Here is a 13,983-nt window from a genome sequence, read left to right as displayed (position 1 = left end):
TTATTCTGGTGCGGTCATAGCTCGTCCTTATCACTCACTTTAACTTGACCAAAAGTAGGAGCTGTCTTCTTGACCATTGCCGCCAATATATCGATGATCAAATCCGCGGCCGCGACAGACGTTGTCTCCGCAGCCGAATCATAAGGCGGACTGACCTCAACCACATCAGCACCAACCAGATTCAGTCCCTCCAAGCCACTAATATACCGCTTAAGTTCTCGAGTCGTCCAACCACCCGACTCTGGCGTTCCAGTCGCGGGCGCAATACTCGGGTCTAAGACTATTGAAAGAAATCCCATCAGTATTGTTCCAATCAATCGCAGAAAACAAAAACACAAAAACCCCCAACGTACCATCAATATCAATAGAGAGATAAACCGGATTATCCCCAACAACATCCAACGTCCTTCGAATAACCCCCTGCACCCCAATCTCATCAATCTCCCTCGCCTCAATCCGATGAAATCCCACAACCTCACTATCAATCTCATAATCCCTAACCCCAAACAACTTCGTCCTCAACCCCGCATGCACACTAGCCCCCTTATTAACACACCCCTCCCGACTCGCATGCCAAAAGAACGTGCCATGCGTAATAGCAGACTGCTCCGACGCAATCCCCGTATACCCCTCGTAGGGATCCCACGTATCCAAATGCGAGTCCAAATGGATGACAGAAACAGGCCCATAAACACTCTTCAGCGAGCGCAGGATCGGCAGCACGATGGAATGGTCTCCGCCCAGGCTGATGATGCGCGGATGTGCCCACCCGCTTGCGCTTGTCGCCGTGGTCGGGTGGTAGAGCACTTGTCGGTAGCCTTGCTCCATCTGCTTGAAGGCGTGGGCTGCGTCGAAGGGGGTGATGGGGATGTCGCCGCAGTCGAGGATGGAGAGGCCTTCTTCGAAGGGGTCGATGCCCCATACTGGGTTGTAGCTTCGGCCTTTCTTTTCGCGTGAGGAGCCGGCGCGGATGCCGCGTGGTCCGAAGCGGGCGCCGGGTCGGTAGGAGGTGCTTGTGTCGTAGGGGAAGCCTAGGATTGCGATGTCGAGGGGCTGGAGGTGGGGGTTTTGTGTTAGTGTGAAATAAGGTGTGGTTACCAATGTTCATGGAGGACGAACTTCTTCATGGTCGGCTGCTAGGCATCTTTGCCATTCTAGATGGGCGAATGTTACGGGTTGAGAGAATGGGAGATCCTTGTTGAGGTCTGTGGGGTTGAGGCTTAGTCGGTATTCATGAATGGTGTTCAGATGGAGCCGTTGGGGTGTTAGTAGATACCTTCAATAGGATGTCCATAATCTCCCACGTTCAAGGCCGAGACGATGGGGAGGAATGGTAGTAAGGATTGAGAGACTTTCATTTTCGAATGATCAGCTTTTAAAATGTCCCTTGAGTTCAATTCAATGCCATGTTGTTTTTCTGCCAGGGGATTTTATAGTTATGCGTAGTATATTTTCCCCTCGTGCGGGGGTTATCGGGTTCGCTGGCTCTTGCCTTTGATAACAAGATCACCCCCGCACAGGCATTATGTAGTAGTTTACTGCGATACACCAATGAACGTACAAGATTTAAATGCAGGGGACTTTTGATCGTTATCATGACTAATGCATGGAAAAGGCAGGGCTGCATAACCAAGTCTTGCAGGCATTCGAGCAACATTGAATATTGAATCCCCTAAATCATGTCAGCGGCAGTAAAGACCAAAACTTTCAAGTTGTATCTAGTACTTTATGCAGGCTTTTTCTGTCCCAATTCCCTAACTTGTTGACATTATCAATACTGATTCAATTGTCCAATAGGAAATTAGCAAGTTTTAGCTTCCCGGCCCTGCAGGCGCCTCTTCCTTTCGATAAGATAAGGAATCAACCGCGGGGCTATTGGCTGTACAACTGCAAGGTTTAACTTACTCGGATTTGAAATCAACTGTTATAAACTGTGAATGCCAATTCCTTCAGTCAAACAGCCCAATTTCAGTCATCTCACACCTATAAATCATCTCGCTAGTAGATAGTAGATGATGAATGGTGATCAGCGCTTTGGAGGGGACCAGGGGTTTCCTCGGATGACGTCAGCCTGCGATTTCGCCATTTGCGGAAGCGGTATACGATGAGGAACCTTTTTTTGTCTTTTTTTTTCTTTTTATTTTGGCGTGGAGAAAAAAAAGGCGTGATCGTTGCGCCACTAATTGTCATTGCTTTTCGCGTTTGTTAGCGATTTTCGTGATTTCCATGCATTTCTGCTCACACAACTTTCTTTGTTGATATTTATCGACTGGAGCATATTGCGATGTCGGACCTCCCGCCATTCTCCCGCGCTGATGAGGTGCAAAACGTGAGTCACTCGATATAGTTGCTGCATATCTTCGCGTGTCCCTGAGTATAGATTTGGTAGAATATGAGAGTGTTTCATATGCTGACTGTGCTCAAATACAGCTTCTCAAAGCCGTCGAAGACCTCTTGATCCCGTTTATCAGATCCGCAGACCAAAACATCGGAGCCAATGGAGCGACGGGAAGCTCGCTAGTAGAATACAAGAAGCCCGAGGTACTACGCGATATCCTGCAGTTGGAGATCCCAGAGCAAGGCAGGCGTCAAGAGGGCCTCATTGAGGTCTTGCAAAAGGTCCTCCAGTACTCAGTCAACACCTGGCACCAGGGCTTCCTGGACAAGCTGTATGCGTCCACCAATGCTCCCGGTGTGGCCGCGGAGCTCATTCTCGCAACTTTGAACACCAATGTCCATGTCTATCAGGTCTCGCCTGCCTTGACCGTCATCGAGAAGTACACAGGTCAGCGGCTAGCGAACCTCTTTGGCCTCAATGGCCCGCGAGCAGGCGGAATCTCGGTGCAGGGTGGTTCGGCTTCAAACACCACTTCCATTGTCATTGCGCGTAACAACCTGTACCCTGAGACAAAGAAGGAGGGTAACGGCGGGTACCGATTTGTGCTGTTCACAAGCGCACACGGTCATTACAGTGTTGAGAAGGCGGCGCAGATGCTGGGCTTTGGTAGCAGTGCTGTTTGGCCAGTCCCCATTGACAAGCAGGGGCGGATGATCCCATCGGAGTTGGAAAAGCTGGTTCAGAAAGCCCACGGTGAGGGCCGCACGCCGTTCTATGTGAACGCCACCGCCGGAACAACGGTGATGGGCTCCTTCGACCCTTTTAACGAGATTGCGGCCATTTGCAAAAAGTACAACCTGTGGTTCCACATTGACGGATCCTGGGGTGGTTCTTTTGTCTTCTCTCAGCGACAGATTCACAAGCTTGCTGGTTCAGAGAAGGCGGATAGTATTGCCATCAACCCACACAAGATGCTCGGCGCCCCGGTCACTTGCTCGTTCCTGCTGGCTTCGGATATGCGCCAGTTCCACCGTGCCAACACCCTCCCTGCGGGCTATCTTTTCCACAACGAAGATACAGAAGAGAAGACGAATGGCGATGTCCACGAATCAGAGATCGAGGTTGACTCACCGGAAGTGTGGGATCTCGCTGACCTGACGCTCCAATGTGGTCGCCGTGCTGATTCATTGAAACTGTTCCTGGGTTGGACGTACTATGGTAGTGAGGGATACGCGCAACAAATTGATTCTGCATGTGAGGTGGCTGCTTACCTCGCCACGCTTGTGGAGAAAAACCCGAACTTTATCCTGGTGAGCGAAAATGCGCCTCCCTGCTTGCAAGTCTGCTTCTACTATGCCCCTGGCAAGCAATTCGTGCACCCGCGTGGTTCTGTGTCAAACGAGACCCAGCGTGGCAAGGATAATAGCAAGGTCACCGAGAAAATCACCCATGCTATCGTTCCTAAGGGCTTCATGGTCGATTTCGCACCACCCAGTGGAGATGAGGATGCAGTAGGAAATGGCAAGTTCTTCCGCTGTGTCGTGAACGTCATGACCAGCAAGGAGACGGTTGACTCCCTTATCTCTGCCATTGAGGAGACCGGCCCGGGAATAATTGAGAGTTTGAAGGCTGACGGTTTACCGCCTTGCTAATTGAGCATGGCCACGGTTACCATACTTGAACGATTATGAATGATTATCAACGATATCTTTTTGTTGAGCTTTTTGTTATCATTACCATGTATATACACTTTACAGATATCTGTCAATATTCATTATTCGAGATGTAGATTGGAATAGAAAAAAGACCAAAATACATCATCAGCATTAACACAAGCATTCATAAAGTGCCAAAAAGAATTCCCAACCCATATAAAAAGGTATCATAAATCACAAAATCACATAGAGGCAGAGAACTTGCCCTCGACCTCCTCAATCTTCTTCACAGCCCTCTTATACCCCTCAACCTCCTGCAAGCGCTGCGCATAAGAAGCAAGGAGAGGGTACTTCTCCCGCTTCTCCTTATCCTGCAGCACGCGCCCATTGGCAGCGATAGCCGGGAAACTCAGCAAAATATCCGCAGTAGTCAGATCCTTTCCACAAATCCACGGACCGCCCTCAGGCGCAGTCTTCAGCTGATCCTCCAAGAAATCAAGATTTCCTTCGATATTGCGGTTCAAGAAAGATGCCTCAACCTGCGAAGCGACGAGGCCGGTAATCGGGCGGACGAAGAATGGCGGCGATTTGCGGATGGCTGACGGAGTTAGTTTTTTGTTCCGTTTACACAAGCTCTTTACTTTGTTTGTATTTCAGGGGCTGTGCGGGAGGGGGTGGCGCACGATGTATACATGTGATACATGATACATCCGCCCATCGATTCCCTCTTGACAGGGGACACTTACTATCATTCACAAGGCTCATGACCAGGAACGGCATCAGACTTCCCTCGACGTAGTGCATGAAATAGCGGTAGCGCATGAACTCCTCCGTCTCACCACCGACTTGTCCCTCCTTGCCGGCAGCATAGCGCGCAGGAACCAGGGAAGGCTTGGCCTTGCCGAAGTGGTCGCATAGATATTCTGCGATGGGGCCCGATTCGGCTAGGACCATGGGCTTCTCAGATCCGGGTGTCTCGATTGTGATGACGGGCGATTTGCCTAGTGGGTGGACCTTCTTCAGCTCGGCGGGCGCGAGCTTATCGGCGCGGCGCTTGAAGGTCTTGAGGTCGTACTTTAGCCCCAGTTCCTCTAGCAGCCAGAGAATGCGGTGGCTTCGGGATTGTTCGAGCCTGTGCGATGGATTCTTGTATTAGTTCGGGTTCTGTTGTGAAGCTTGTGGCGGTATGGTATAGCTTACCAGTATAGGGTGATTTTGCAGCCTTGGTTGTTGTCTGCCATTTTGACGGGAAATGCGATAATTATTTTTTTCGAACAGTTATCGTTAATGGCCGATCACAATGATGGGTGTTGATAACGGGAAAAAGTGGGTGTTTGTCGGACTTATATCCTTTTTCTTGCAAGTTGGAGTGAATGATGTCAATGGCCGAGGCACGTTTTCTGCAGCGATACGTGCGATACGTTGCTGGGGCCGCTTATCAGGTTTAGACTGGCAGGAAATAAGTTACCGGTAAATTCCATGTTTTGTTTCAAAAGTAGACTGCGATACTACATTACATACATCGAGTCACCATCCCCAAAGCCATTCCTAGTACCACGCATGCCCATCTTGTAGAAGCTTATACACGCCCGCTATATTTTTTTTGGACCGCAGCCTAGCAATAAGTGAAAATAGTACTTTGAGCTTAAGAGCTACTAATGTATACGGTACGCGATTGGGACATTATTTTACTGGGCGGTATGAAAGGCGGCGAGTAAAAAAAGACTTGACCCTGGCCCATACCGCGGTAGTTCTTGGATAAGGTTAAAGCGCCGAGATCTGCAGATCGTTCATGTGAAGCACGGAATTTGTTGGGGTTTGCTGTTTTCAACCATTTTAGTTAGCTTTTACTGGGCCTAGGCGCAGATCCACTGATTAATTCGAATGACCCTTTGAGAAGAAAAGCTTACGGTGCAAATCCTGTTTGTCTTGGCGCTCTAACCTGCGGTCCTGACTCCTGCGGATGCGTTTGCTGCCTGTTATCTCTGGTAGCAAGGCTTCACGCCGTGGGGCCCGAACGTGGATTGAACATCTTTCGCATTATGGCGAACCTTTGTCGGTATTAGGATGTTTCTCTTTCGAACCATGCCCTTTTCGGTCTTTGATTATCTACTCAATTATCTGCTGCGGTTGTTTCAATTCGACCTTCGTCATCTTTCTCAGATCAATATTTGATGCCAGCTTAACAGGTGCCTTGCCATTGGGAGGACGATTGGTATTGAATAAAGAGGTATTGATATTCGAAATTAGGAATACAATATTGGGATTGTGCACCCTTGCCATTTGTGGCTATTTAAACCAACAGGTACGTGTAACGTGTACCCAGCAGTAGATCCAAACATCATCGTCAAAGCAAATTTATAACATATCAAAAAGCAATGACTAGCATAAAGCCAAAATCTCAACTCAAGCTTGGTAAACTGAAAAACTAGCAAACTCCCAATAAGCCTCCTCAAAGCTAGATGGGTTATTAGCAACAAAATCTGGGCAAGTCCCAGGACATTTATACATCTTCTCATAAAACTGAGGCTGAGCTCCCAGCTCCCCACAAAGATCAATATTGGCAATAATACTCTGATTCCGGAAATGCGACGCAATATTGCACTCCGTTCCAGGGAAGTCTGCCAACGCAGTTCCCCACGTCGACGGATCAGGCATCTGCAAAGGATCCGCGATATCCCCTGGGATGGAATTCCGGGGAAAGAACCAGGCACGGACGCCATCATCTCGGAGTTCAAGAGCATATACTCCGCCCCCAATCGCATTGAAGGCTTCGCCGTAGGTGATCGGATCTCCGACCACACCACATCCAGCATTCCCGTTAGAGGTGTCGCAGTTAGAAAAGACAGAGTATCCGGTGTGTTTGCGCTTGACATCCATGCTGCAGCCGCCTGTCGTGTGCAGGGTGATATCGTTGCCGTGAGAGCCTTCATTGGTTGTTTCTAAGATGTCGATCTCACCGTTGTTGGGCCAGTTGTATCCGTCCGTTAGCCAGAGGGCGGGCCATGTTCCGCAGCCATATGGGGTGTGAATGATGTCGAAGATAAAGAGCCCGTTGTCGTATGTTGATGTGGACTCTACCCGCACGGAGTTACGGCCTGCAAGAGCGTTTGGTGTTAATGAGTCGACGCGCAGGACTGCGGATGTCTCTGTCGCGTACGTGAGGTTGAGGTCTTGTGCTGTTTGCTGGTTCACGTATCTAGTGACGTTTGTTAGTAAAATTCAAAAGTACTAAAAGAGGAAGAGTCTGACAACTTACACCACAAATCCATGCGTCGGATCTTCATCGGTGAAATAACGGAAATTGTCGAAGAAGGATTCGCCTTCGTATTTATCCACTAGCCGGTAGTTCAACGGCGTATATTTGGGGTATCGGTTTGCCTTGATGCCATAGATAGTACCGACAATAACAGCGATAATGAGTACAATGATACCAACCCCAGAAAGCACCAACGTTCTCTTAAATCTAGACCAACCCCTAGGATCATACCACGAGTGAATTTGTTGTTTTGGCTCAAACGGCTTGCTCAAAACTGGCACGGCTGGCACCTCTGGAGTGTTGAACACATCCGGTGAGTCAAATTTCGGAGTCATGGAGGGGAAAGCTCCATATCGGCTTAGGTGTATGTTTGCTTCATCCATGTTGGCGAGTTACCTAACGAATGAGTATGGATGAAAGCGATGATGATATTGAAGATATACCAGGTATAATCTTGGTATGGGAGATTCAAGAGAGATGTAGTAAGTCTCTCAGATGGAATCCCTAAGTCATCTTGACTGGATCCGACATGAAAAAGAAAGTTTTCAGTGTTTATGCCGTCATGGCTGTGGAATGTACCTGGATAAGTCTAGTTGTTACGCGCCGATCACCAAGGATGGATGCGGGCCTTGACCGTGGATCCATCAACTTTAATTGCAATTCCGAGTCCAATTGTGGCATGACGTGCCTTGATATAGGAGAAGTAGTGCATTACGCAAAGTAAGCAAATCTACTACACATGGCTCAGGAATGTGGGGATTGACGTCAACTGTAAATCTATACACAATGCCGAGAACGGAAACGACATTAGGTCTGAAAACGTGAACAATTTGCAATACTCCACTGTGTACGATTCCAAGTAGGTACTAGAGGCTACAACCAGTGACTCTATCATGTGTAATGTTCCAAAATTGTTGCCATTGGAGCTAGTATTAAATACAAATCGTTAACCAAAAAGGGTTGTTCCCAAGGTTATATGCAACCCGAAATAATCGCATTTTCCTGGGCCAGTCTACGAACAAACGCCGTCCAGCCGGGCCTGAATCGTCTTCTCGTCAAATTTGCCGCTCTCTCCCTCGTAGTTTCGGAGGACCTCCAGGGTCATTAACCGTCGAGGGGCTTTGCGGCCGGTCATCAACTCCCACTGCGCAATACCCTGTTCAATGACATTCTCTAGTCCATCGGATAAGACCCAGGACCGGCCCGTGTCTGTTCGGATCCGACGTATCTGTTTCAACAATGGTGTATCTAGAGGTTTATAGGCAAGCTAACAACGAGTCAGTATGGGAGAAAGGGAAAATAAGAGTGGATAAGAGAACTCACCTCTACAACTACACCCCCAGTGGGACTGCCAAGCCACTGCAGGGGCATCTCAAAGTTGGCAGGAGCCTCATCCTGATCTGGGTCGGCCGGTACACAGGATGCGATGAGACTTGGCGGGTTGGAATCGTCGGGCCAATCGTCCTGTGTTGACCGCAAGACTCGCACCACCTCTACTGAGTCCACCTGAGAGGATGCCCATGAATTGAAGTGACGAGCCACCTCTTCTGCTCGGGACAGGGTTCGGTTGTAGATGAAGATTTTGCGACAGCCCATACGGAGCATAGCATAGATGGCGGAACGGGCCATACCACCAGCACCAATTACCAGACCCGTTGTCTTCGCGCTGATAGCATTGCGTGGTGAAAGGTGACGGTTGATACAGGTCATAATGCCTACCCAATCCGTATTCTCACCGTACCAACCGAGCACCGGACCTGCCTGGTTGCGTCGGCTGGCTTGCTCCTGAAGTGAGTACATCCCTCCTTCTGAAGGACCACGCAGGGGCATGATGGTGTTGATGGCACCAATTGCCTCAGCATGTCGACTCTTGGCTGCAAGTTTATGGTAAAGTTCCACACGCCATGGTTGAACAACACTGGATCCTCCGAAATCAGGATCGCGGCGCAGTTCATCCAGGATTTCAAGAGAAGGAGAATCGGGAATGCGGTAAGTATGGCTCATACCCGAATGTTGGTGGGCTCCGTTGTGCATGAAGGGGGACAGGCTGTAGGATACGCTGGAGCCGAGAATGCAAAACTTCAATGGATCAAGGACGTAGCTCTGGAAGAGAGCCTTGACAGCGTCGCGAGATGTGATGATAGGATCGCGCTCATTTTCAGTTGTACGGGTGATGGCCGGATGAGTGACATTGGTCAGAATCGAATTGAACACCTGAGATGTCCGTCCAAGTCGTCCAATATTATACGCGATCAAGGGCGCATGATCTCCCGGCAAGGCGCGGACTTTGGTAGTGAACTCCAAAACAGTCGTATTGTCATCACGGTTTGTTGCGACACGAAGTAGGCGGACGATTTGACAACCGAGTTTCTCAGCTTCATTGTATAGAGTCACGCAGCCATCGTCCGTCCATTTGACACGGGAGGTCGCTTCAAAGATATGTTGACCGATGATCTTGGTGTTTCCCCGAGCGCGAACGACCTGCGCGAGCTGGGCTCGATTTTGTCCAAGGTCCACAACCAAATATTCCACTGCCAAGCGCAAGCCCTGTTCCAAAATGTCGAAATAAGATGTGGTAGATTGGTCTCGTCGACCAAGCCCAGCTGATGTCATATCGACGGAGAGGATAATGGGTGTTCGGGAATTGCGACGTAAAACTGCCACTTGTTGACTGATCACAGCGGCCATATCAGGGCCCCAGCGATCGACAGACAGCTCAATTGCATCTCCCCCAGACTCCAGTTCTTGAAGATTGACATTGTCGTCAGTTAAGTCGGAGGATCGAACAAGGATAGCGTGGGTGAAGGAGCGAAGCTCCGGAGGAGTCTCTAGCAAAACAAACGGCGAGTCGTAGCTGGATTGATTCACATCAACTCCGGTGACAAAGCGGACAAAGCGGGTCAGATCTTCCTTGACTTCTTGCAGTTTGAAAGAATAAGCAGCAGATCGGGGGTCAGGGCTTCCATCGTCAGCAACAAAGCGTGTGCGGTCTTCCAGGTTGTAGAATTCGAAGTTGGAGCACGTGCGATGTGATGGGTCTCCTTCTCGTAGTAGTCGTATAGATTGATCTTCCAGCCCCAGAAGCTGCTGTATGCAGTCGATATCCCGCAGAATATGCACCACTGGACAGATCTGAGAAATGCGACGCAAATGGTCCTGGACCGGACGAGTAAGACTTCCTAATCCACACTCTACGACACATCCAGTCTTGTGATTATCCAGCATTTTTTTCAACACCTCAATGTCTCGACGCTGAAACTCCTGACTGCCATTGCTCTTGAGATACTCGTGTCGCGTGACTCCTGTTACTTCCTTGAAGTAATGGTCTTCGGTTATAAAGCGTCGCTTGAGAGCAGTGGCTGCGACAAAGCCGAGGGACCGCTTTCCACAGCCGCGAATGCCCACCAACACCAAGGATGCATCGGAATCGAAAGTGCGGGGTGCGGCGGTGGTCTCGGGGGGATGCATAGGGTGGGCGGAAGACGCTCGGGTCGATTCCGAGGGAGTTGAAGGGGATTCGGGCTCGACGGGGTCACGGATACGGGTTTGCCAGTCTAACATGGTGGGCAATCGGATATCGAGGGGAAGCGGCGGATGGGCCAAGTAGCGAGGGCGGATAGAAATTACTTAGCTAGGCCGAGGGCGCGAGGGCCATGATCGAGCACGACGTATACAGAGTGGGTGTCGCATCAAGGTCCAGCAATGAATCCAGTAAGTTCTGACAAGCTGAAATAAAGGCGAAAGGAAATAGAAATCGGAGAAAAACGCAATCTGGAGAAAGCAGGACTCTTTTTTCCCCGGATGCCGGATGAGGCACAAAGTTACAACCGCGAGCCAAAAGCTGTGGGGCGAACTTATCTTATCGCGTCATCTGATTTGCTATACGGCAAAAGCCTTAACCATAGGCCTCACCGGGGGGAGTACCGACTTGAAGAGCTACAATTTTTAAAGATTTTAATTGGGAATCGGTTAAATGGGATATTGACCGTGTGGGGTCCTATTGTGGGGTTATGTGTGTGACAGTAGAGAGGACTCCTGGACTGAAGAGCTTTGGAAAGTGAAACCCGCATACTAAAACACCATGCCGCTACACTCACTAGTAATCATCACCATTGTAACCTGTTCTTCAAATGTTTTATCTTCCAGTTATGCGGCTCGCCTAAATGTCTTGTCTAATCATACGTAGTCGATGGCCATTTGTGTAGCATTGCGTCCACATGCCGGATTTTATGCAAGAATATGCAGAAACCCCCGGATTTCCCGAGAGGCATTGCACAGGCGGCAGGCCTTCAGGCGAAAATTTAGCCGGATGGTGTAGTGCACTTGGCTTCTTGAATTTGAATCGAATTGTTATTTTCTCTTGATATTAGTATGTATTTGTTTATTGTACAAGTAGTTCGCCAAGATCAACATTGAAGAGACGGACCAAGTCGACCTACTTACCGACACAGAACCTAAAACGCGTTAGTAATTCGCTGATAAAAATTGCAGAAACCGGTATCAAGACTCACTTCTCAAAAACCACACCCAAAACATCTTCTACATCGCCGCTCTCGCCCTTTCCAGTGATCCTGGCTAACATGTCCGCCGCAGAGCGTAGATGTTCAGCAGCTGTAACTATGTCGATGTCGACTTCGACAGAGTCAGGAATGATGCCAAAACAAGGGTCGGCCTCAGTGGGAGTGGGAGAAGCCTGCGAGAGGAAGTCGTCAAGGTGCTCACGGCATTTCTGTAGATTAGAGCTCTGTCGATGAGTAACACCCAATGAATCTTCCCAGTAGGAGATGTCGTATTGAGGACTGCCTTCTTCACTGCCCAATGGGGAAGCGATCTGTTCAAAAGTCGAGATCAGACCTTTCAAGAATCCTTGGAGCCGGCCAGGATCGACCTGAGTCAGAGAAGAGGATGCGTTCTGTGCCTCATCGCAAGACATAGAGAAGATGCGATTTGTTGGAACGGCTGGGAAGATGTCATGAATAATATCCGACAATTCGCGCGGTAGAATACCATCGCTTCTCCAAGAGGAAAGCTTGTCACACTTGTTGACGACGACGATGAGGCATTTCTCGGCCTCTACGCAGTCATTCACCGCCGCAAGAACCTCGGGTTCTACGGATAGATGGGCACCATTTGCGGTATCTTCGAGCGAGAGAACCACAATGACAACATCCGACTCTAACGCTCTTGCCCTTGCCCGCCGGATGCCTTCTTTTTCAACCGAACCAATGAAAATGGATCCGCTAGATCCAGATCCTTTTGTCTCAGCACGAATGCCGGCCATATCCCCGAGCTTACAATACCAGCCGCCTAGATCCACACCGACATCCACAATATCGCGAGTCGTACCCTCCTCGGTGCTGACGATCGCTGCCTCTTTTCCAACAACGCGGTTCAAAAGCGAGCTCTTGCCCGCATTTGGCGCACCCAAAAGGGCGACTCGGATGCCATTGCGGAGCAGCTCACCCTTTGAGGCATTCTGAATGTGAAAGCCAATCTGAACTTGTAGAGCCTGGATTTGCGTAGCCACAGAGGAGACTAATTCTTCCGTCGACTCATCAAAATGTTGATCCTCTGAAAAGTCGATTAGAGCCTCTAGCTCACCGCGCGCATATAGCAACTGCTGTCGCCAGAGTTCGTATCGCTTCAGCAGTGCATCACTAGAGCCCCGTACTGCCAGCCGTCGCTGTTGCTCTGTATCCGCCGATAGGGTGTCACCTAAAGCTTCGATCTGTGGCAGACCGAGTCGGTCGTTCATGAATGCGCGACGTGTGAACTCGCCCGGTTCGGCATACCGCACAACAGCATCTGTCTTGTTGGTACGTGCAATGGCTGCAAGAACCGCCTTGACAATTGCCGGACCTCCGTGGATGTGAAATTCCATGATTTCCTCCCCTGTGACGGTTTTCGGCGCGGGGAAATAGAGGACGAGAGCGCCGGCATCCAGGACCGTGTTTGTGGACGGTGGTTGGGATGGATCGTAGAGAGTACGTAGGGCTGCGCGACGCGGCTTCGGGAGGGATGTTTCCGGACATAATGCGTTGTATATCTGTGCGTGAACAGTTGTGGTCAGTATAACGGGTTGGCTACTCTGATGGATAGCTTCCCTACCGAGACAGATGCTGGGCCGGAGACCCGAACAACTGCAATTGCAGCTCGACCTGGGGCTGTGGATAGAGCATAGATTGTAGAGTCGGCATCAAGCATAAACTTGCTGGGCGAGGAGGAAGTAAAGCTTCGGCTGAGCCTTAGGCCTTGCTGCTCAACTAGAGATGGTCGAATTTCCATGCGATAGCATAGAGGATCATGCAGGCCTGCTGCAGGAATTCGATTCCATGCTGGGCGAAAGGAAGCCCAACGCAAGACCCGACGACGAGATGCTTGCATGCGTAAATGTTAAATGTTAAGATGATAATCGCGTCGCGTCTGCTCAGAATCCAGCCTGGAGAGAAGCAGTTTGACCTGCGACCACCGATAAGGCCGATAAGAACAAGCCAAGCTTTGAAGCCCAATAATCTAGGCAGAAGTTTATGGGCTGTAGCCAATCAGGTGAATCCTTATCGATAGGACTAGGAGATTAACCAACTGGAGACGGGTAGAAACCCGAAGTCACTGTAAGAGAATATAGACTCCCCATAGAGCTCACTACAAAAGTGATTTCATATCTCATTGACTCAGGCATCGACCCTGCTCCCTATGCCACTATCAGCAGAGAGTGGCAGCTGGTCATTGAG

At 49.7% G+C, this 13,983-nt stretch overlaps 6 protein-coding genes across 6 annotated transcripts; 1 reads left to right on the top strand and 5 right to left on the bottom strand.

The window, feature by feature from the left end:
- Positions 1-14: 14 nt before the first annotated feature.
- N7466_008331 (agmatinase) lies at positions 15-1,358 on the bottom strand (the record flags this gene model as incomplete). Its single annotated transcript, XM_057167720.1, has 4 exons — positions 15-280; positions 354-1,053; positions 1,120-1,205; positions 1,277-1,358. 4 exons carry the CDS (start codon positions 1,356-1,358, stop codon positions 15-17), a joined length of 1,134 nt encoding a protein of 377 aa, XP_057018351.1.
- Positions 1,359-2,284: 926 nt separating this feature from the next.
- N7466_008330 (pyridoxal phosphate-dependent decarboxylase family protein) lies at positions 2,285-3,990 on the top strand (the record flags this gene model as incomplete). Its single annotated transcript, XM_057167719.1, has 2 exons — positions 2,285-2,329; positions 2,431-3,990. 2 exons carry the CDS (start codon positions 2,285-2,287, stop codon positions 3,988-3,990), a joined length of 1,605 nt encoding a protein of 534 aa, XP_057018350.1.
- A 245-nt stretch (positions 3,991-4,235) lies between these two features.
- On the bottom strand, positions 4,236-5,234 carry N7466_008329 (glutathione S-transferase; the record flags this gene model as incomplete). The annotated part of the gene is made up of 3 exons (XM_057167718.1): positions 4,236-4,591; positions 4,740-5,125; positions 5,194-5,234. The coding sequence occupies 3 exons, from the start codon at positions 5,232-5,234 to the stop codon at positions 4,236-4,238; spliced, it is 783 nt and encodes a 260-aa protein (XP_057018349.1).
- Positions 5,235-6,399: 1,165 nt separating this feature from the next.
- Positions 6,400-7,635, bottom strand: N7466_008328 (glycoside hydrolase family 16 protein; the record flags this gene model as incomplete). The annotated part of the gene is made up of 2 exons (XM_057167717.1): positions 6,400-7,192; positions 7,253-7,635. The coding sequence occupies 2 exons, from the start codon at positions 7,633-7,635 to the stop codon at positions 6,400-6,402; spliced, it is 1,176 nt and encodes a 391-aa protein (XP_057018348.1).
- Positions 7,636-8,264: 629 nt separating this feature from the next.
- N7466_008327 (repressor protein) lies at positions 8,265-10,813 on the bottom strand (the record flags this gene model as incomplete). The annotated part of the gene is made up of 2 exons (XM_057167716.1): positions 8,265-8,519; positions 8,576-10,813. 2 exons carry the CDS (start codon positions 10,811-10,813, stop codon positions 8,265-8,267), a joined length of 2,493 nt encoding a protein of 830 aa, XP_057018347.1.
- Positions 10,814-11,687: 874 nt separating this feature from the next.
- On the bottom strand, positions 11,688-13,636 carry N7466_008326 (tRNA modification GTPase; the record flags this gene model as incomplete). Its single annotated transcript, XM_057167715.1, has 3 exons — positions 11,688-11,706; positions 11,764-13,298; positions 13,361-13,636. The coding sequence occupies 3 exons, from the start codon at positions 13,634-13,636 to the stop codon at positions 11,688-11,690; spliced, it is 1,830 nt and encodes a 609-aa protein (XP_057018346.1).
- Positions 13,637-13,983: the final 347 nt, after the last annotated feature.

Source organism: Penicillium verhagenii (genome assembly GCF_028828195.1).
Source record: "Penicillium verhagenii strain IBT 33310 chromosome Unknown utg000008l_segment0_segment0, whole genome shotgun sequence".
Taxonomy (NCBI): Eukaryota; Fungi; Ascomycota; class Eurotiomycetes; order Eurotiales; family Aspergillaceae; genus Penicillium; species Penicillium verhagenii.
This window is presented reverse-complemented; position numbering and strand designations above follow the sequence as displayed.